The sequence below is a fragment of the Herpailurus yagouaroundi genome, unplaced genomic scaffold (assembly GCF_014898765.1).
Source record: "Herpailurus yagouaroundi ecotype Mexico unplaced genomic scaffold, PumYag 569, whole genome shotgun sequence".
NCBI lineage: Eukaryota > Metazoa > Chordata > Mammalia > Carnivora > Felidae > Herpailurus > Herpailurus yagouaroundi.
The window spans coordinates 6,020,498-6,041,134 of NW_024412786.1; the positions used below are offsets into that span (position 1 = coordinate 6,020,498).

The 20,637-nt window shown below is 61.9% G+C and overlaps 1 protein-coding gene across 1 annotated transcript in view; it reads left to right on the forward strand.

The window, feature by feature from the left end:
* Positions 1 to 19,839, forward strand: part of ANO1 (anoctamin 1) — a 72,689-nt gene extending 52,850 nt beyond the window's left edge. Inside the window, exons 18-25 of the mRNA XM_040465805.1 lie at positions 13 to 232; positions 2,032 to 2,132; positions 2,848 to 2,993; positions 5,718 to 5,870; positions 9,985 to 10,037; positions 11,946 to 12,130; positions 16,411 to 16,516; positions 18,107 to 19,839. Coding sequence (XP_040321739.1) covers positions 13 to 232; positions 2,032 to 2,132; positions 2,848 to 2,993; positions 5,718 to 5,870; positions 9,985 to 10,037; positions 11,946 to 12,130; positions 16,411 to 16,516; positions 18,107 to 18,349 — 1,207 coding nt within the window. The 3' untranslated portion in view covers positions 18,350 to 19,839. The remainder of the gene's footprint in view (positions 1 to 12; positions 233 to 2,031; positions 2,133 to 2,847; positions 2,994 to 5,717; positions 5,871 to 9,984; positions 10,038 to 11,945; positions 12,131 to 16,410; positions 16,517 to 18,106) is intronic.
* Positions 19,840 to 20,637: the final 798 nt, after the last annotated feature.

Sequence of the window (20,637 nt, forward strand, 5' to 3'; positions counted from 1 at the left end):
TTCCCTCTGAAGTTCCGTCTCGTCTCACCCCCGTGGGTTTGGGAGTAATACACAGCACGGCAGTCCTGGCTCAGCCTGGGGGTGTGCTCGGGGCAGGGGGGGGGGGGCTCCAGCCCCTTCCTCGGGGTCTCCCCGCGCTGCCCCTCCTCTCCCACTGCCCCCGCCTCGTTGCAGGTTTGTTGGCCGCCCGGGTGACTACGTGTACATTTTCCGTTCTTTCCGGATGGAGGAGGTAACTGACCCCGTGTTCTCTTCTGCTTCCCCGGTTGTGTCCCCACGGCAGACTCGGCAGAAGCAGATGTTGTCAAGTAGCGTTTCCCTCCTTCTTGGGGGAGCCCTTTTCTGCTGTCCGGCTGCTGGGGTGGGGTTTTGATCTCACTTGGTGTGTCCATGTAGGGTTACCCCCAAAGGAGAAACCAAAGAACGATGCCAGTTGTATTTCCCCCCCCCTTTTCTAGCATCTAGGATGTTTTTGTCTCTGGTTAGAATGGATTCGTGGGGGAGAAACAGAACTGAGCTTCATTGTTTGACTTTAACATAGAAAGGCCCACCTCTCTCCCCTAAATCTGTGCTGGTGGCCTTTGGCTGTTGCTTGGCCGATCCAGCCACCGTGGGTCTGGTTAGTGCACCTGCCACTCAGTTGGCTCCTGCAGCCCCGTCAGACCAAGCCGGGGCCCCGGGGCCGCCCGTGGCTCAGGCCTCGGGAACAGTCAGCCAGTTTAATGCCCAGGATAATTCAGCTTATTGGAAAACAAGGGATAGGTCTTCTGATAAAGACCCTGTGAAACACGGTAGAGAGCATGGGGGTGGGCTTCAGGTACAGGGTGATCTGGCTGCCCAGGGCACAGCCTAGAGGTTCAGCCCCCTGAGCGCCGGCCCCTGAACATCCCAAGACGTGGGCCTCACCCGCAGTAACATGTTTGCAAAAGGACCGTGAAGCGATCTTCCCTTCTATGACTCGTTCTTTACGTAAATGATACCCCGCCAAATTCTTTAATAGTCGCAGGAATTGGGAGAAATGCCTTTGTAAAATGAATAGAGCAAAGGACATCATTTTTTAAATGAAATTGTGGCTCTCCAACATAAATGCTGTGGTAACAGTGTAAAAAATGTTGTCCTGGGCCTATAGAGGGGTCAGCTCTGCCCCAGAGGGCCGCCCAGTGTCCCGTGACTCTCTTCACTTGGACAAGTGAAGCTTCTGGTCCGTCACCTGCCTGCCCATCACCCAGCCTAAGGCGGTTGGTGCAGGCCCAGCAAGGACAGGGGACAGGGACGTTAGACCTCAGAGGGGTGGCCAGCTGCCTCACCACGTGGCTTCCCAACTACACAGGCCCCGGCCTGCCGTGGCCACACGGGGACTGTAGATGGACAGTGGTTCATGGGACCAGGCCGCTGTAGCCAAAGACCACAGATCAGGTGGCCCCGAAACAACAGGAACGTATATTCTCTTACGGTTCTAGAGGCCAGAAGCCCAAAATCAAGGAGCCAACAGGGCTGCGCTCCCTTTGAAGGCTCAGGAGCGGGTTCTCCAGGCCTCTGTCCCAACATCCTCGGCTGGCCCTCCAATCTCTGTCTGTGTCTTCAGACAGTCTTCTGTGTATCTGTGTGTTTTCTCTTCTCACGAGGACACCAGTGACGGGATCAGGGCCCACCCTACTACAGTGTGACCTCGTCTTAACTCGGTCACGTCTACAAAGACCCTTTTTCCAACTAAGGTCATACTCTGTGGTTCTGGGGGTTAGGATGCGGACATATCTCTGTGAAAGACACATTCAACCCACATGAGGGCTGACCTCCCCTCGCTGGGGGCTGCGGCCGTCTCTCCAGGATGGGCAGGGGAAGGGGGGCCTGATGCCCCTGCTGTCTGCCCTGCAGTTGGGGGGGGGGGGTCTGATGCACCTCTTCTCTGTCCCCCAGTGGGGGAGGGGCTAATGCACCTGCTGTCTGTCCTGCAGTTGGGGGGGGTCTGATGCACCTCCTCTCTGTCCCCCAGTGGGGGAGGGGCTAACGCACCTGCTCTCTGTCCCGCAGTGTGCCCCAGGGGGCTGCCTGATGGAGCTCTGTATCCAGCTCAGCATCATCATGCTGGGCAAGCAGCTCATTCAAAACAACCTGTTTGAGATCGGCATCCCGTGAGTAGCGTGTGGCCTCGGGTCCGAGTAGAGCAGGGGCGGGGGATGGGGCCCTATGGGGCCCCGGGGAGGCTCTGGGGTGGTCTGAGTGGGTGACAGGTGGCGTGGGGTCTGGACCAGGATGGGGCACCAGGAACAGGGAGATGGGGAGGGCGGGCAGGGGGAGGCAGGGCAGAGCCACCCCGTGGGGGACGAGGGGCGGGTGGAGGCCGAGATGACCCCCTGCTCCCCAGTGGGCTGAGGATTCGGGGCGCTGACAGGCGCCCTCAGACACGCGAGCCGGCTCCCTGTGATCAGCAGGTGGACCTCCTGGAGGCTCTGTGTCCTTACCTCGTGCCCTTTGAGAGTCGCGCCCCGCTCCCTCTCCACGGCCGCCTGCCCTCTGGAATCAGGGACACTGGACGCTTTTCAGTGACCCACGCCCCGCCCCCACCGCGCTGTGCCCTGACACCTGCCGGGCCCTTCCCGGGGCTTCAGGTGGCCGTGTGCCCTCCCTGCACCCGTCGCCCTCTGTCAAAAACCAAGCGAGGACACTCGACCCCTGCCTCTGGGGGGAGGGCAGGGGAAATCCCGGACGGAGAGGCGCTCCCAGGGCGTTAGGGCTTAAAACACACACCGGCTCCGAGAATTAGAAACGCGACTCGCAGGGGACGGGCCCCGGCGCCCCGAGCCGTCTTCCCAGACACCTGGCCGCAGTGACGTCGTGTCCCCTCAGGAAGATGAAGAAGTTCATCCGCTACCTGAGGCTCAGGCGCCAGAGCCCCCCCGACCACGACGAGTACGGGAAGAAGAGGCAGCGCTACGAGGCGGATTACACGCTGGAGCCTTTCGCCGGCCTCACCCCAGAGTACATGGAGATGAGTGAGTGGGGGCGGGGCACCTGGGGTGGGGGGGGGGGGGCTCCCGCAGCCCCGTGCACCAGACAGGCCCCCGGGGGGCTCAGCGGCTTGAGCGTGCGACCCTTGATCTCGGGCCGGGTCGTGACCCCCCGGCTCGTGAGCCGAGCCCCGCGTGGGGCGCAGAGCCTGCCTTGGGATTTCCTCTCCCGCTCCGCCCCGCCCCTCCTCGCGCTCTCTCTCAAGATAAAGAAGTAAACTGGGAAATAAAAGGAGACGACGCAGGGGCGGAACCGTGTCACCAAGCAGCCGTGTCTCTGGACGGGAGGCTACTCAGAGGTGGCACGGCACTCTGAGCGGGGCCAGAGAGAGAAGTGGGGGAAGGGCGGGTGCAGCCTGCACGGCCACCTGGAGCCCCTCGGCCCCACCTCCCCCCTCCGTTCCCGCCAGACCGGCCTCCTTGCCGTTACCCAAACACTCCTCGCTCATGCCTGCCACGGGGCCTTTGCACTAGCCGTGCCCTGCCTCCCTAATACCTGCGTGACCTACTCTCTCCCTTCAGACCCCACCAGAGGGGTCTTCCTGACCACATGTTTAAAGGGGCAGCCCCTGCCCTGCCAGCTGTGACCCTGTGCCTCCTCCCCTGCTCTGACACCTGGCACCAGCCGGCCTCTCAAGTCCCCGTCGTGCCTTCGCCTCTATCCCCCGGCGGAGTGAAGGAAGTCCTGTGACAGCAGGACCCTTTTTTCTCTTCATGGCCGTACCCCCTACACCTCGAACGGATCCCGGCAGGCAGGGGTGACCCTCCTCCCGGACCCCAGGGCTGAGACTACACAGCCAGGGAGGGAGCAGGCCCACGGCGGTCCTCCGAGGTGTATGGTGGGCACTCGTACATGTGCGTTTGGAGAATAGGCACTCGTACATGTGCGTTTGGAGAATAGACAAGCAAAGGTGGTCAGGGAGACCCCGGCGGAGGGGTCCCAGAGTGGAGGGCCCCTGGCCACCACGGACAGCACGTTTTAAATGCCGGCTCCGGGACCAGGTCTGTGCAGGGTGGGGCCTGGGACCTAGCCTTGGTAACAGATACCCAAACAAGGCAGCGTGGCCCCCTCGAGTGCCCCTCTCCTGCTACCTCCGTGTCCTACCCAGCTCCCCAGACGATTTGTCAAGAAGCACCTCGCCGTTGACTCAGAAGGAAAAGTGCGTTAAGACTTTGAAAACTGGAGACGGTGCCGTATTCAGATACATTCTCTTTTCTCCCGCAACGAAATCCAAGATGAACCAGAGATGGTCGGGGGGCTCCCTCGCCCTCGTGGACCTCCGTGGACCCCCATGGGCCTGCTCCCTCCCTGGCTGTCTAGTCTCAGCCCTGGGGTCCGGGAGGAGGGTCACCCCTGCCTGCCTGAGGCCAGCGGGAGACCAGGCAGCGAGAAAAGTGGCCCGTCACCAGCTGGGAGACAGGTGCCCCCCCCAGATTTGGATTCCTGGGGCAGCCGGAGGTTACGTCCCGCTTTCCTGTTGGGTACGGTAAGACCCTGGGGCAGGCCCCTGCCCACCCGGGGAGCGGCCCGCCCTGTGGCCCACGCCGTACCCGCCGCCGGTGTCCTCCTGGAGGACGGACCCCTCCCTGAACGCCTGTGGCACACAACGCCCGAGACCGGAAAGAAGGCGCCGCTGGGAGCCCAGCCCCAAGCCATCTCCGGCTCCCCTGCCCGCTTCGAGATCCACCAACAGGAGGCAGCACCTGGCGGGAGCGGGGACCCCACGGCCTCGGGCACCAGCAGCCCACACGGGGCCCACAGCCAAGCTCGTCTGAGGCCTCCATCACCTCTAGAGCCGCCTTCAGGCAAGGCCACGTCCATACAAGCGTCCCGCGGAGGCCCCCGGGCCCAGGGAGAAGCCAGCGGCCCGGCTCCCAGACGGAGGCTCCCCTGGGGCCCCCACCTGCGGCGCTAACAATGGCCACACTCAGCCTGCCTGGCACACGGTGACATTCTGCCGGCTTCCTTGTTTACCGCCTGGCAGCCAGGGCCCTTGGACATACTGTACAGTTCCTGAACCGGCCTCCCCCGTTCGGTTCCGTGCAGCAACCTTTACCTGACCTCTCCCCGGAGCCCGGCTCCGCGCTGGCCGCGGCGCCCGAGGGCGAAGCCCCACCGCCGGCTTGCTGACCGTGAGGGTGATGGGCAAGAGGAGGGACACGCGGCGGACCGTCCTGGACAGTGGGGCCCGCCGGCTCCCCGAGGCCCCATGGGAGGGGACGACGGGGCTCTGGGAGGCCAGGGATGGTGGCGGGACCCCTGGCTGCTCAGGGCTGCCCCCGCCAGGCCCTTGCCAGCCCAGGCACGGCAAGGGCACCGAGGCTGGGCCTTCCTGCGCACAGGGCCTTTTCCCCGTGATCTGTTAGGATGAGATGTTCGATAAGCGAGCGCATACCCGTTATTCTGGGGTCAACACTGAGGGCCAGAGCAAAATGTGGACTCTTCCCTACAGCCCCCTCCTAGCCCGGGGTCACCCAGGGTTGCAGTGGGTGTGTCCCCAGGGCCCTTCTTATGTGGGTGCAGGGGCCACGTCAGAGGCAGGACGCGAGCCAGACCCAGCCCACGCGGTTCAGCTTGCGGCACGTGGGGCCGTGCGTCCTGCCGTGGGGTCCCGCTCTGGAGATCCGCCTCGGGGGCCGCCGCCACGGGGTCCCACTGAGGGGTCCGAGGGGCACGGCAACGAGCTAATTGTCCTGCTCTCCTTGCAGTAATCCAGTTTGGCTTTGTCACCTTGTTCGTCGCGTCCTTCCCCCTGGCCCCACTGTTCGCGCTGCTGAATAACATCATCGAGATCCGCCTGGACGCCAAAAAGTTTGTCACCGAGCTCCGCAGGCCGGTGGCCGTCAGAGCCAAAGACATCGGTGAGTGACCCTCGGGAGCTGGCTCTCAGGGCACGCCGGGTTTGGGGAGGGAGTCCTGCCCCCCAGGAGCCTGACCCAGAGCCGGAGGAGTGGGGTCAGGCACGTGTCCCCCTGGGCTCCTTGCCACGCCTGTGCTGGATGGAGACGCGGGGGCCGGGTGTGGGGGGCTCGAGACGTCGAGGCTCCTGCACGCCCCCGCCCCAGCCCCGGGCCTCCTGAGAGCGTCAGTGCCTCGGATGTGTGCGTGTCCCCCAGGCCCTCCGCACCGCCCCTCTCCTGTCCGTGTGGCCCCCGGAGCACAGACAGAGCTAGACAGATGGGCAGTCCGTAGCGTGTCGTGTATTCAGTCAGCATTCACAGACAGGAAAGGGGAGGCGGGAAGGGGCCCCTCCCACTGACGCACGAAGGGCACTGCATGGCTTGCCTGTGGGGTCAGGGCCCACGGGGTGTTAACCCCAAGTCAGTAAGGGTTCCTCACGGGGGCGCAGGAGAGAGGCTGAGGGTTTCGGGAGGCCGCGCTTGTGGGGATCGTGGGAACTGACCACAGTGTCACCCGTGAGGATGATTCTCTCCACGCGAGTCGACTTAACTAAACCAGGACCCCGTTTTCAAGGTGAAGGCAAGGAAGGTCCCACTGTATCTTGAAATGAGATGGAAAATCACAAAGATGTATCCAAGTCCCGTTTCACAGAACTTTAGTTAGAACGGCCCGTCTGTGCTCAGTGACAGAAGACACAAAGATTGAGTGGCCTGTTAGGCAAGTTGTCACTTTCCTGAGACCAGGGCGGGACGCCATCAGGGCAGATGTAATCTTGCTGAACCGTGGGGGCTTCTCCGGCACCTGGCCCTGGATCATCCTTGTGGGAAACGCCTGTCGCCCATGTGGACGACTCAGACAGTGCCACGCTTTGAGGATGAACCTGGAGGGTTACGCCGGGTTTGGGGGAGGGGCCTTGACCATTTCCTGGGGCCTTCGGTGTCGGGTCCTCCGAGGAACCTCTCGAGGAAGCTTGGGGAAACCCTCAGTCCCGTTTACCGGATGGGGAGACTGAGGCCAGGTAGTTAACAACGCTGAGCGGGAACCGGAGACGGGAAGCCCCCGGCGCCCCCCACCCCCGCCCCGGTCTCCCGTTCCTGTGCACGTCCGTGAGAAGAGGCTTTGCCTGGAAAAGCTTACGTTGCACACCGAATTCCCCAGAAGGAAAGGGCCGCTTGCCAGGCGCTCCCTGGACAGCCCTTGAGAATTCTGGAGCCCTGTGGCGGTAAAGACAAGAGTGTGGCCTCCCCGACAAAGGCCTGATTCTCAGGCGCCCAAAGGCCCCGGGCGAGCCCACAGAGGGTGTGTGTTTGCTTTGGCCCCTTGGCCTGTCAGTGCTTCCCCTGCGGCCGCGTCCTGAAACTCGCCAACCCATCGGGCTGAGAGGGAGCGCCTGGGCCACCTCCCCTCCCTGCCCGCCGCCAGTGAGGCTGGGACGCCCGTCTTCATTCTTTTGCCCACGGCTTCCCTTTTCTCCCCGTTCTTACGGGTCAGCTGCTCACTTCCTGGTTCCCGTCTGCTTGGTTGGAGGCATAAGCTGCCGGGTTTTCACGGGGTGTTTATGGGCTCCTTCACCGTAACCTTTCCTCGAACAGGCCTCTGTGTTGCTCCTGTGATCCGTGTGTGCCCCGAGGGGACACGCGGCCCCAGGGGCCCCCACGGCCTGCGCCCAGGCGCCAGGGGCGGCTCCGAGGGGAGGCGCTGCGGGGACCCAGCTCCCTGCCAGGGGGAACCCGGCCCCAGCTTCCCAGCCCTGACCTGTGACACCAGGCTCTTTGGAGCCTTCCTGGCGAACAGCCGCTGCCCGCGTTCAGCTCCTGGGCACCGCGTGTGGTCAGGCGAGACTGAACACCTGCCCGTCTCGTTCTCGGAAATGGGGTTCAGCGTCCCCTGGTGCGGCGGGGACACCTTGAAGACTGAGACCGCACCACCCGCCGAGATTCTCAAGGAGCCGGAAGGTTTTCGTCTTGTATCTGGAGCTCGTTGGAGCATCGTGTGCTCTCTACAGCGTGTGGCCGAGTAGTCAAGACGCAGACAGAGACTGACCCTGCGGGCGGGGCTGGCGTCCTGGGTTTGCTCGTCTTGAACAAGACCCCGTGATTTCGGCACAGGGTCCCCCAGCAGGTCTCGGGTCTAGACACGCAGAGACATCCTGGGGCCCGTGGGCCTGCCACCTGTCTCCTTTCCCCGCACTGCGCTCGGGTGGGTCCGCCTCCCCGGGGAGTGCCAGGCTTACCCATGGCCCAGCGCCTCGTCTGCGAGGTCTCAAACCCAGAGCCCGCAGGGCCAGGCGGCCACGTGAAGGAGTGAACAGCAGGCCCAGAGGATGCTCCCGTGGCACAGAGCAGCGGGCACTCCCTTCGTCCGTGACCCATCCTCCCGCTCAGCGGGGACTGGACTTGGGAGGCTTCCGTGGTGGCTCCGGCCTGCAGAGAACAGAACCGCAGTGTGTGGCCCGGCCAGGAGGGGGCGCCCCCACAGCCATGGCGCCGTGCCAGCCCCCGCGGACCAGAGCGGGGCTCGCTCTCTCTCTCTCTCAGGGGCTGCGGGTCCAGGTTTCTAAAAACACATCATCCTGCTTTGCAAGCACCAGTCAATGTTTTTTAAGTCGCACGTGAGCGAGCTCGACGAAACGCCCCCGTGCCAGGATGTGAAGGGCTCTCCGCCCTCTTGCGGGCGCTCGGCAAACGTGGACCCAGGAGAGACGCAGGGAGGAGCAGCTCGCGGCCCGCAGCCCGCCCGGGAGCCCAGCCCCGGGCAGCAGGCAGGAAGCACCGGCAGGTGACCTTGCGGGGCCGCGTCACCCCTGCCAGGGCCGCGGCCCGCTCACCCCCATCCCCGCCGGCCCCCGTGAGGGGAGACAGGCAGGGTGCGTGCCCGCCCGTGCTGTTCCGGCGGGAAGGCGCCTTGAGAGCCTCCCCGGTCGTGGAGAAGGTCCGGTCCTGGCTCCCTCGGGTGCTGGAGCTGCTCACCGGAGGCGGGGAGGCCACCCTCGCTTCCCACGCGGCCTGGCGGAGTTGGGTCTGCGGCACGGGGCTCAGCGGCTGCGTCTGAGCCTGCGGCCTCCGCTTCTGGGCCCCGCAGGCCTGCACTCTTGCTGTCTTTGCAGACACCACGGGCCCAGGTGGCCCCCCAGCGCCCCCCGCGAGGGCAGAAATGCCCACGTGTAGCTCTCCCTGGCCATGCCTGCAGCGGTCTCCGCCCTGGGGGCAGGAACCCCACCCCGCCGTCCTCTTGCACGACAACAGGAGCACCAGACCTCTGTCCCCATCTCAGATGGGTCCGGGACAGGGAGGGACCACCGGGACTGGGCTCTGAGCCCACCGGCTGCCCATGACACGTGCCTGGCCCGATAGGGCCCCGCTAGGCTGGAGGGGGAGGGGGGCAGTCAGGGGCCTAAGGGGCAAGGCCGCCCGGGGCCCTCAGACAGGGCACTTCCTCCCCGGGCCCTGCTCCCCTCACCTCTGCCGGGGAGGCCGGCAGAGGAACATGCATTTGTCCGGTGCTGGGCGGGGCCCCCTCTGCTCAGCCGTGATTAGGTACAGGACAACCCCGGGCTGGCGGAAACCGGGGCTCCCGGACGGGAAGCGTCTCGCACCTCGCTGCTGTCACGTGAAACTCAGGTCGTGAGGCCGGCGTCGCCAGCCAGGGGCCCCGGTACTGCTCGTTGGCCCTGGCGCTACGTCTGGTCTGTCCGTAGACACAGTCCTAGGACCACAGCCGAGCCTCCTAGGGCCACACCCGAACCTCGCGGGCTTGGACCCTTAGGGGCAGGAACCGCACCCAAAGTGAGTCTTGTCTCTCTAGAAGGAAGGGCTTTATCCACGCCAGTTAGCAGTGTGAACAGGTTCACGGGAGAGGCAGCAGCTGATTTGAAGCACCTCTTTCAGAAGCTACAACTTGCAGATTACAAACAGCTCTGTCGTCAGCCAGGGCCCCCCCCCCCCACCCCCGGCCCAGAGCTCCAGAACATCTCCTCACCACCATGCATCACAGCGGGCCCACTGGCCGGCAAGCCCGAGTCACTGAGATCCGGGTGCAAGGGGGGGTCTTGAAACGACTGCTCTCCTCCCCCAGGAATCTGGTACAATATTCTCCGAGGTGTCGGGAAGCTGGCGGTCATCATCAACGTAAGTGACGCCGGGGACGTCTGCCAAGTGGAGGCCCCGGCCGAGCTGACACGCGGCGGGGCGCCCTTCGCGGGGAAGCTGGGTGGGGTCCCTGCCTCCGACTCCGGGGCGGCCCCGGCCTGGCGGAAGCATCTCCTGTCTAGACACGTCCCTTGGTCGTATTGAAGGGTTGGGACGAGCCGTGGATGGGAATGGCGAGTTCTTCTCGACCTTGTTCTATAACCGTGAGCCAAATTCTCCGTATGTCCACCCTGGCTCTTAGGTCCACTCTCTCCCCAGCGTCCTGAGAATATGACAGAGAGAGAAAGAGAGAGAAGACAGAAATGACTCCGTAGCAATCATTCTGTTCCTCTTTTAAAAACTTAGCTTTTCCCCTTTATATAAAACGCATGCCTATTCTTCAGAGGTTCCAGAAACGCAGAAACATGCAGATAAGGGGGCGAAGCCTGCCATCCCCCCACACCCCCACCCCCCCACACACACCTGGGGGTCGGAAAGCATTTTGTTTTCCCCACCAGACTCCTGCCCGGGCAGCCCTCCTCCCCAGAATCTCATCCACACCTTCCTGCCCCATGGTGCCACCCACCCTCCCGCCCTCTCCCGCCTCTGAGCCTACAGGTTAGAAGGGCAGTGGCCCCTCTGTCATGCCAACCAGCCCTCAGTCTCCCCTGCAGCCGCCCATCTAGGTCCACGTGACCGTGCTGGGGCCAGGACCGCCCTGGGCTGAGCTGTCCGGTGGTCCCTAACACATGCTTCTGCGCCCAAGGCTGAACCCCAGGCGTGCAAACCCCAGACAGCCTCACGGGTCCACCACCCTGGGACCCTCGGCCCTCCGTCTGCTGGCCTCACCTGAGCCCCCAGAAGCTGCCTGTTTGCACACAGGCGACTGCTCTCAGGAGTAGGCACAGCCTGGGGCCTGCACCATGCTGGGTCGGGGTCAGGGTCAGGGTCAGGGCAAGGCCTGGGGATCGGGCCCCCACAGCACAGGAAGTAAAGCTCAGTCCCGGAGAAGGGACCCTCAGAGTCCTCCGATGCTGCTTCCCCTGCCGGTGGCCGCCCCCCTGCCCAGTCGAGGTTTTGAAACCCCTCGTTAAAGAGCCACGGCGGGCAGAGCGGGCACCCTGGACAGCGACGGCCCCTCATCCCGACCTGGGTGGCTGAGCACAGGGCTCTGAGGCCGAGGGTGGTGCTGGAACAGGGGACAGTCTCCCTGGGGCACAGGGGTGCTGTGAGCAGCTGGAAACATCTCATGGGAACAACCAACAGCAGTAGTAATGGCAGCTAACATTTATCGAGCATCTAGAATGTTCCAGGCCCTTCCAGGCTCTTTGCACACATCCACCCATTCACACACACACGACCTTCAGGGCGGGGGCTGTCATGGCCCACCTTACGTGCGAGACAACAGAGGCACAGGGAGGTCAGGCGACTTGCCCACCACCACACAGCCAGAAAGAGGCCGGGCTGGACCTCACCTGAGGCTGTCAGGCTCCGGGGCCCTGCCCTGCCGTTGGCACCACACGGGCTGCCCCCAGAGACGGCTCTGGAATATATGGCCGTTTACAAAGACCTTTCTACTCCCACGTTCCCTCTCAAGCGAGCCAGGAAGGCGAAGCACACGGAGCACAGAGAGGTTAGGTGACCCACCCAAGGCCACACAGCCGGTGAGAGGCAGCATTTGTCCCCGGGCCTTCTTGCTCGGGGTGTCCTGTTCCCTGCCCCCAGGCCCTCCCCTTCGGCTGCCAGGGGGGCCTCCGGGAGTGCCTGGGACTCTCATTTCTTCGCTCAACACGCTGCTCACATGGCCAGCTCGTGGGCAGAGGGTCACATGGCCAGGCCCGCTCGGGGCGAGCCCCCCCCCCCCACCCAGCCGGGGGTCTGCGCTCACCCCGCTGTCCCCTGGCCCAGGCGTTCGTGATCTCCTTCACGTCCGACTTCATCCCTCGCCTGGTGTACCTGTACATGTACAGCCATAACGGGACCATGCACGGCTTTGTCAACCACACCCTCTCCTCCTTCAACGTCAGTGACTTCCAGAACGGCACGGCCCCCAACGACCCCCTGGATCTGGGCTACGAGGTGCAGATCTGCAGGTACGGCTCTCAGCATCTCTCTCGGGGCGCTTCTGGGCAAACCCCAGTTCGAGTGAGGGCTCTTTCAGGGGCAAGCCCCAGAATGGTGGCACCAGGAGGGGCTTTATTGGTTCCTTTGGTCGTTGAGCAGTTGCTTTCGCGTTTATTTAGTATTTTGAGAGAGAGAGAGAACGTGAGCAGGGGAGGGCCAGAGAGAGAGGGCCAGAGAGGATCCCAAGCAGGCCCCGCACTGTCAGTGCAGAACCGGATACGGAGCTCGGACTCATGAACTGTGAGATCATGACCGGAGGTGAAATCAAGAGTCAGACGTTTACCGACTGGGCCACCCAGGTGCCCCCTGTGAGCTCCTTTAAGAAGGCCAGGACAGCTTCAGGCATGGCTGGATCCAGGGGTCACAGCTTGCCATCTGGCACTGCCTCCCAGCTTTGCCTTACTCCGCGGTGGTATTGTGTTCTGGTGGGCAGTGAAGACGCCCTCTCTGCTCAGCCAGGCCAGGGGCAGAACGTCTTTCTCAAGAGTCGGGGTTGAGTCTCGCTGGCCTGCCCATCCCTAAGTGAAGCACTGTGGCCAGAGGGTAGAGGCTAGACCTGGGTCACGTGCCAGGGTGTGGGGTCGTGGCTAGAGAATTGAGAAGCCCTAAGGAAGACTGGGCGCGCTGACTTGGAGAAGAAGTCATGGATGAGACGGCCAGACCTGGGTGGGGCCCCCCATGGCCAGACACCGGGGGGGTGTGCAAGGAGCACCCCAGGAAAGATGGAGACAGGATCCGGCATGGGAGGCAGAGCTGAGACCTGGCCATTCCCTGGGCCTCTTCCACGCCTGGGTTAGGGTCTGCGGACCCGGGAGCGGGTGGCACGGTCCCAGCTATCCAGGGACCTCGCTGCAGATCAGTGTAGAGGGGAGGCAGGTGAAGGGTGGAAGGGGGGGGGGGGGGGGGGGGGGGGGTGGTGAGTGCAGGGGCGAGGCAATGCGGACAAAAGCAGGGAGGAGGGAACCGGTGTGAGCTCGTCTAACTCAGCTGAGATTCAGAAACGCGAGACCTCAGAGGCCAAAAGCCCAGCCACGGAGCCCGCGCGGTAGAGCTCGGCGGGTCCTTGCCCCACTTTACACGTAGTCCGATAGGCTCGTTCCTACGTCTCCATCACCTTGACCGACTGAAGGGGAGTTGGGGCGGGGGTGGGAGGCGACTGCCAGGCTCCAGGGTACCGATGGCAGCAAGCAAAAACAGGCCCAGGGACTGGAAAACCAGCAGCACCGGGGCCTTTGGAGAAGGGAGGCAGGCCTGCCTGGCTTCGGGGCTCCGGAGGTCCTGTGGGCAGCAGGCGCTCGCGGCTGGCCCCGCGTGACGACAGCCAGCGCGGGGACAGCAGCGGAAAGGAGCGAGTGAGAGCGAGGCCGGCCAGGTAGAGAAGGCGCGTAACACAGCCAGTCCCGCGACATAGCCCGGTTCCCAGAAGCCCACCCAGCGACTCGCTTCGGCGGGCTCGGAACCGGGCACGGAAATCCCAGGAAAGGCCCGGAATGGTCTGCTGCCAGCTTCGGGGGGTGGTGACCTGGGGAGGGGACGGCGCGGGGGGCTGGAAGTGCAGGGAAGGGGGCCTCCGGCCCCCTGGGTTTCCTCTCCACCAGCGCCTCGTCTGTGTTGTCTGAAGGCTCCACGCTAAGCACACAGGCTTGACCCACGCTGCTAAGGGTCCGTTTTAGAGCAAGAATAATAATGAACAGAGAAGGCACGGAGATGTGCTCACGTTACCAGAAATTCCCTCTGAAATGTCAGTGTTGCCATTTACGAGGTTAGCCTCGGTTTTCCGGAACCGGGCGTTGGGTCCCAGACACTGGCTGAGGAACCAGCTCCGTCCCATGCATCAGCCCAGGGTCCTGGCCACGTGAGGGAGGGGCCAGGGACACAGGGCCGGGACCCGTTTGTAAGTGTCTTGTTTTTTCCCCCATGGACTCAGAAGACCGTGGGTCAGACCGCTCCGCTCCCTGGGATTCAGGCCCCAGCCAGGCCTTACCGCCCCCCCCCCCCCCCCCGCCCAAACCCTTGGCCAAGATCCTGCACCGCGGGCCTGGGAGCTCCGGGCCTCTGCCAGCCGCACCCACGCACGCCGCCTCTCACAGGAATTGGTGGCAGGGGGTGCGCCAGCCTGGGGCGGCGGGTGTGGAGAGACGCAGAGCAGCACTGAGAACCGTCATCGCTGCTGGCTAACATTTATCCCTGCACCAAGACAGGCACTGTCCCATCTGATCGTCACAGCCACCCCCAGAGAGAGCGTTAGTATCCTCCCATGGGGGCTGGCAGGCAGAGCCGGGAAGGGGAGAGTGAGACCGTCTCTGATAGAGGTCGGTGCAGATGGCAGCAGGTGGCATCGGGACAGGTCTGTAAGTGGGCTTTGAGGGATGCGTAGGAGTTTGCCAGGGGGCCCAAACATACTTTCCAGCACAGAAAGGAAAGGGAGGAGCAGGTGTGTGTGGCCTCTGACGCTGGAAGAACAGGGGCTGCCTGTTCCCATCAGAGAGCAGGTCGAGCGAGTCCTGTGTCACCGTGCAGCTGGCACCCAAGTGTGCGTTCCCCCGCCCGGTCCTGTCTCTGGGTTTGGCAGCTCAGTGCCGAGTGGTTCCTCTGAGACTCCCATCCAGCTCGCTCCGGAAATAAAGCTCCGTGGGTGAGGGGCCCTGTCTGTAGTGGGTTCCTGAGTGGCCACCCCCGAAACGGGGGCTGGAATGTAGTAGCTGTTCAATAAATGCTTCTAGTGTGACTGAGAAGATGGCGACCGAGGCCCAGAGGGGCCAGGCCGTTGCTCGGGAACACACAGCAAGGCGGTCACTGGTTCTGGATGCAGGCCAGGGCTGTGCCCGCAGAGCCAGGTGCTTACTCTTCTGGTCCCCTCCACTGGACCTCAGCTTTTCGGTGCCCGGCAGGTGCGCCTACAGCCCGGGCCCCCGGAAACCGCCCCCGCCACAGCTCTGATGGCTTTGGGGAAGACTTTGCCATGCGTAGCACAGGGTCAGCGCCATTAAAGTCAACAGCACCCCCTGAACTTGGAGGGCCTGGGTGGAGGCGGGACCCTGGGTTGTCGTCCTCACCCCGCCTCCGCAGACTGGTCATCTCGGGACCTCTGAGAACCAGAGGGCGGGCCGGGCCCTCTGAAGCGGGGGGGGGGGGGGGGCGCGCCGCAGGGCGCGATGGCAGGGCAGTGACAGGCAGGCAGTGAGGACGGTGCTCCGTGGAACGAGGGTCAGTGGGGGAGAGGGTGTCTGCCCAGGCAGGGGGCAGCGGGCAGCGTCTACACCTGGTAACCCAGGGAGGGGGATGGGCCGGTGTCACGTGGAAATAAGGAGGGGACAGCCAAGAAGCTTCAGCTGGAAGAGAGGAAGGAGGTGCCCCTGTGGTGCTGGGTCCCGTGGGGCCGGCAGGCAGGGGGACAGTTGACTGGCGGGTCCTGTCCCCACCAGTCACGTGTTTGACCTCATACTTGGGCTGCTTTCGGAGAATGTGTGTTGGTCTGTTTTCCAGCAGTCTCCTCAGTAGACAGGAGAGACTGGAGAGGTGGGTTTCAAACCTGGGGTTCATGGAACCCAGCGGGGGTCTTGTGGACGGTGGGCATTGGGCTGAGGTTGGGGGGCTCCAGGCTTGGGAAACCAGGCGTCCCCACTTGCTCTGTGTGACCCACTAGAGTCTCAGGTGAGATTCCTGTTAGGAAGAAGGGCTTTGCTGCCTTTAAAAGTCTGGAACCTCATGGGGCGCCCGGGGGGCTCCGTCGGTTCAGCGTCCGACTTCGGCTCAGGTCATGATCTCGAAGTTAGTGGGTTCGAGCCCCGCGTCGGGCTCTGTGCCGACGGCTCAGAGCCTGCAGCCTGCTTCGGATTCTGTGTCTCCCTCTCTCTCTGCCGCTCCCCTGCTCGCCCTCTGTCTCTCTCTCTCTCAAAAATAAACAAACATTACAAAATAAAAGTTTGGAACCCCAGGACCGGATGGTCCCAGAGTCGCCTGCTGTGAGCTCATGGATGGGCCCGTGGGGCCACGTTGCGGTGTCTGCGTTTTGCACGAAGCCCCTCGGGCCCTGCCCAGCCCTCGGGGGTCCAGGCCCCGCCCTCCAACACCGAGAGTGACCCACCCGCCGTGTGAGCGGCTGGTCTGGAGCGTCTTCCGCCAGGGAGGGCCGCCCGCGGTGGTGGTGGCTGGAGCGGCGGCCGAGGCCTTCCTGAGGCTGCAGGGCGCCGGCCGGAAGCCCGGTTCCCGCTCCGAGAGCCACACTGATGCCCGGCCGTCTCCGCAGGTACAAGGACTACCGGGAGCCCCCGTGGTCGGAGCACAAGTATGACATCTCCAAGGACTTCTGGGCTGTGCTGGCAGCCCGGCTGGCCTTTGTCATTGTCTTCCAGGTGCGGAAGGTCCCCGTTTCCAGAAGGTTTGAGGGCTGGGCACTGAGGAAGCCCCGTGAGCCCAGGACAGGGTCGGAAGGCAGGAGCTGGCCAGCAATGGGGACCTTTAGAGGCCTGGGGAACTTACTCTGAGGCCCCCGAGGAAGGGACCTGAGGTCACCATAGCTCCATATAAGTGGCTTTTATTGAAGGAGACAGTCTCCCCTCTCGGCCTCTCACTGTCTCTGTGTATCAGGAGACGTCCCCAGAGGACAGGACCGGTACAGGCAGGAGGCCAGTGGGTTCCCCGCTGACTGCAGACCCCAGCCAGGAGCCGGGGGACCCAGCCCCACCTGGTCTCTAGGGAGGAGACAGCTTAACTCCGAGGCCGAAGTGACTCCCAGTGGATGGGACCCCAGACTGGGGACCACACTGGTACACACAGCACCTGAGGTCCCAGAGATGGGGGAGCATCCTTAGCCACGTGGGCCCAGCCACGGTTCCATTCACGTGTGTCCCACTTGCATCTGGAATCCCAAGAACTGGGTTCAAGCCTCCGCTCTGCCTTTTACACACAATGCGGCTGCGGGCGGGACTTCTGCCCCCCCCCCCCTTCCTTGAGGCTGTGCTGCCTCACCTGTCAGCTTTCCAGAACACTCTGCAATAGGAATAACTAGGGTCTGGGGCTGAGTTTACCAGAAGCAGAGCCTGAGACAAGGATTCTGTGCAAGTGGGTTACTGGAGGAAGCCTCCCAGGAGAGGGGAAGGGAGTGCAGCGGAGAGGGAGTCTCAGCGGGAGACAGCCTCACCTGGTCTCGCGAGAGCTCCAGAGCATGAGCCCCAGCACACGTGGGCCCACCTTGAGGCAAGAGAGCGCCTTTTGTCCGCCGGTGTTGGCTGGTCATTGGCCGCAGGCCGTTCAGGCCGGGAAGAGGCAGACAGGAGGGGGCGGTTCCCTGGAGAGGAGGCAGGTGTGAGCGTCAGCAGCCAGCACTGGCCGCAGCTGGGGGCTGGGGGCACCACCCAGGAAAGGCGAGAGGGTGAGGGAGGGCGCCAGCACCATCCATAAGGTGTCTAACTCAGCCGGATGTGCTGACAGACATCGCTGGACAAGAGTTTTAAAAACAGATTTCGGTTTTTCTGTAAAAGCCCATCACTTGCTTTCTGCGCACCAGAAACTTCCCTAGGGAGGGAGCGGACTTTTCGGGTAGCCCTGGGAGGCCTTGCGAGGTGAAGAAGGGGCTGTGGAATCATCAGAGACTTAGGTTCCATCCCCTTTTGTCCTCTATCTATTTTACCTACTCTCCTTAAAGCCTGACGCTCGTTATAGGCCGATCGTATCCTTTCTTGAGCTTCCCAGCCCCGCGAGTCAGAACCACTCAGAAACTTGCTGTGTACCGAGCTCAGGTCCCTTATAGGCGTCAGCCACCATTCCCGGATGGCCCTCTGGCTGGTTTCCTGCCTCGTTTATACCTTGTGGGAAACCGAGGCCCGGGGAGCCCAAAGTATGTGTCTGGGGTGGGCGCAGGTGGAGGCGGGGGCGGTGGAGGGGGGGCGGGGTGCAGGCGGGGGCCCTCCTCCCCACCGCCCACACACCGACTGTCCTTGCAGAACCTGGTCATGTTCATGAGTGACTTTGTGGACTGGGTCATCCCAGACATCCCCAAGGACATCAGCCAGCAGATCCACAAGGAGAAGGTCCTCATGGTGGAGCTGTTCATGAGGGAGGAGCAGGGCAAGCAGCGGCTGCTGGGCACGTGGATGGAGAAGGACCGGAAGAAGCAAGAGCCCTGCAACAGTCACGGCCCCAAAGCCGGCCTGGACAGCCCCGAGTACCCCGGGGGCGCCCTGTAGCTGCCCCTGGCCTCCAGGCCGCCGGGCCCCCTCCGCCGGGCCCCGGGGCTCCTGTGTTCGCGGAGAACCTGGAAGCCCACCTTCTGATAGGACAACCTCTTCCTGTCTTCTTTTTCTGTTGTTTTTTTTTTCCTCCTCGTTTTTGCACAAAACTGTTACGCAGGGAATTTTTTTTATCTTTAGTATTCAAGGATAATCAAAATGATCGCTGGGGATAGGGTGATAACACGCGGGAATGCGGGCGCTTTGCAGAAACACTTCTTGGGGACCGTGGGTTTCCTTTGCAGCGGAACGTGAGCAGAGGCCTCCAGAAAGCGTCTTTTCTAACCCCGCCTGATGCCTTTAGAGAGACGAAAAGGTGTCCCAGAGCATCGGGGCAAACGCCGTGCGGTACTGGAGGGAGAATGGAAAAATGAGGTTGACACCAGTCCCAGAAGGCATCACCTGCCTCCGGGTCGGAAAAGTCCGACGGCTTTTCATCTTCTGTTTCCGGTTAGTTCAGAAACCGAGTCACTGTGGCCAGAAAGAGGTGCCTGTGAGTTTAGAATTTGCTCTTGGAGCACAGCAGGGCTCGGGTGTCCCCGAGGAAGCAGGCGACCCGCACCTCCGGGGTCCCCACCCCCACCGCCAGCCACACACCTGCCCCACCACCACGAGCCGAGTTCGTCCTCTTGGTGGGACAGAAAGAAAAAGAAAAGAAAAGAAAAGAAAACCGGGTCGACAGGAACATGAGCAGAGAGAGAGGACCTCGGAGGCATTTCTAAAGACGGCTTCAGGTTTCAAGAAGTCTTAAGGCATCAGGAAAACATTTGCAGCTTTAGAATATTTATTGGGTTTTTAATCAATTCTATGGTGGATGTGAGGGTTTTTTTCTGTAGCTCAAACGTGGAAGGAGTTTATTAGTTAACCAGATATCATTGAGAGGAATTTAAAATACTGTTACTACCAAAGATTTTTATTAATAAAGCCTTCTATTTTGGTAACACTTCTCTATATTTTTACTTACAGGAATGTTACTGTTGGACAGTTACCACTTTAACGCTTGTAAAAACAAGTCTCCTAGATGACATGAGCACTCTAAATTTGCAGCAATTACCCTAACCAATTACCTGAAGTTTCTCAAGCACCGAGAGAAACACAGGAAATGTTTCACCAAAGAAAGGGAAGAAAACGTAAAAGTGTTTGTCTTGAACATGCGGTTGGGTGTGATATGATTCCCTTACGTCGCCAACTGTGATCGAAGTCCGTAGGTGCCATAGATTTTCGCTATTTGCTAAGCTCGTGCGGTCTGATGCTTCTGTTTTCTCTTGTACAGTGAGTAGCTTGAAATGGGGTTTTTGTATATAAACATTGTATTAAAAATTAGGTGATTACCAAAAATCCTTTTATGGAAACCACTTTTTAAAAAAAAAAAAAAAAGCGTGTACACAAATCCGCAGAGGATCGCGGCTGAAGGTTCACTCAACTAAATAAATTTGGATACACGACCACTTAACTTCAGTTGAGCGCTGTCCGTGCGGCCCCTCGCCCCAGGAAGCCGGGCGGCTGTCCTCGGAGCCCCCGGGTCGAGCTGCACATTTGGGAGGGATCATAGGCATCCATTTCCTCCCGTGTCAGACACGTGGATTGTTCTAGATGTTCCTGGGACTCCCTCGCCCTGTAAGAGCATGTGTGCACATGTGTGGTTTTGCATGTGCTCGTGTCTGCCTGTGCACACGTGTGCCTGTGTGTTGATGTTTGGGCGGTGTGCACACGTGTGTGCACTGTGTGTACCTGTGTGTGTGCCTCTGTGTGTGTGTGTGTGTGTGTGTGCACCTGCGTTTATGTTGGGATGGGAGTCGTGGTCACGCCTTTCCAGCAGCCTCTTCCGCCATCGCGATCCTCAAGTTCCCACCCCCGGTCCCGCCAACCCAACACAGTACTAAGGATTCCATGGACCTAAAGTGTCCCCAACCCTTTCGGGGACCCACCTAGGATTGCCGGTGTTTTCACTGGGGCACGTGTGCACACTTTTTAAAACTACCACCTAGAAACACAACCATTTCACGAAGGAAAGGTATTTTTTCACACCCAAGGCCAGCAAAGCCACACAGCCCTGCTGGCCGAGGACCTTCCTTCCGCCTCACGTGCGTCCGGCACCAGGGAGAGCTTTGAGCGCCCCCTAGTGCTCACGTTCCTGCATCCCCAAGAACATCAGCAAAGCACACGCTCAATGCCCTGAGCATCCTTCTCAAGCTCTGGAACCGCTTCCTTAGTCTAGACATGAAGGCAACGTCTGGGGACAGCAT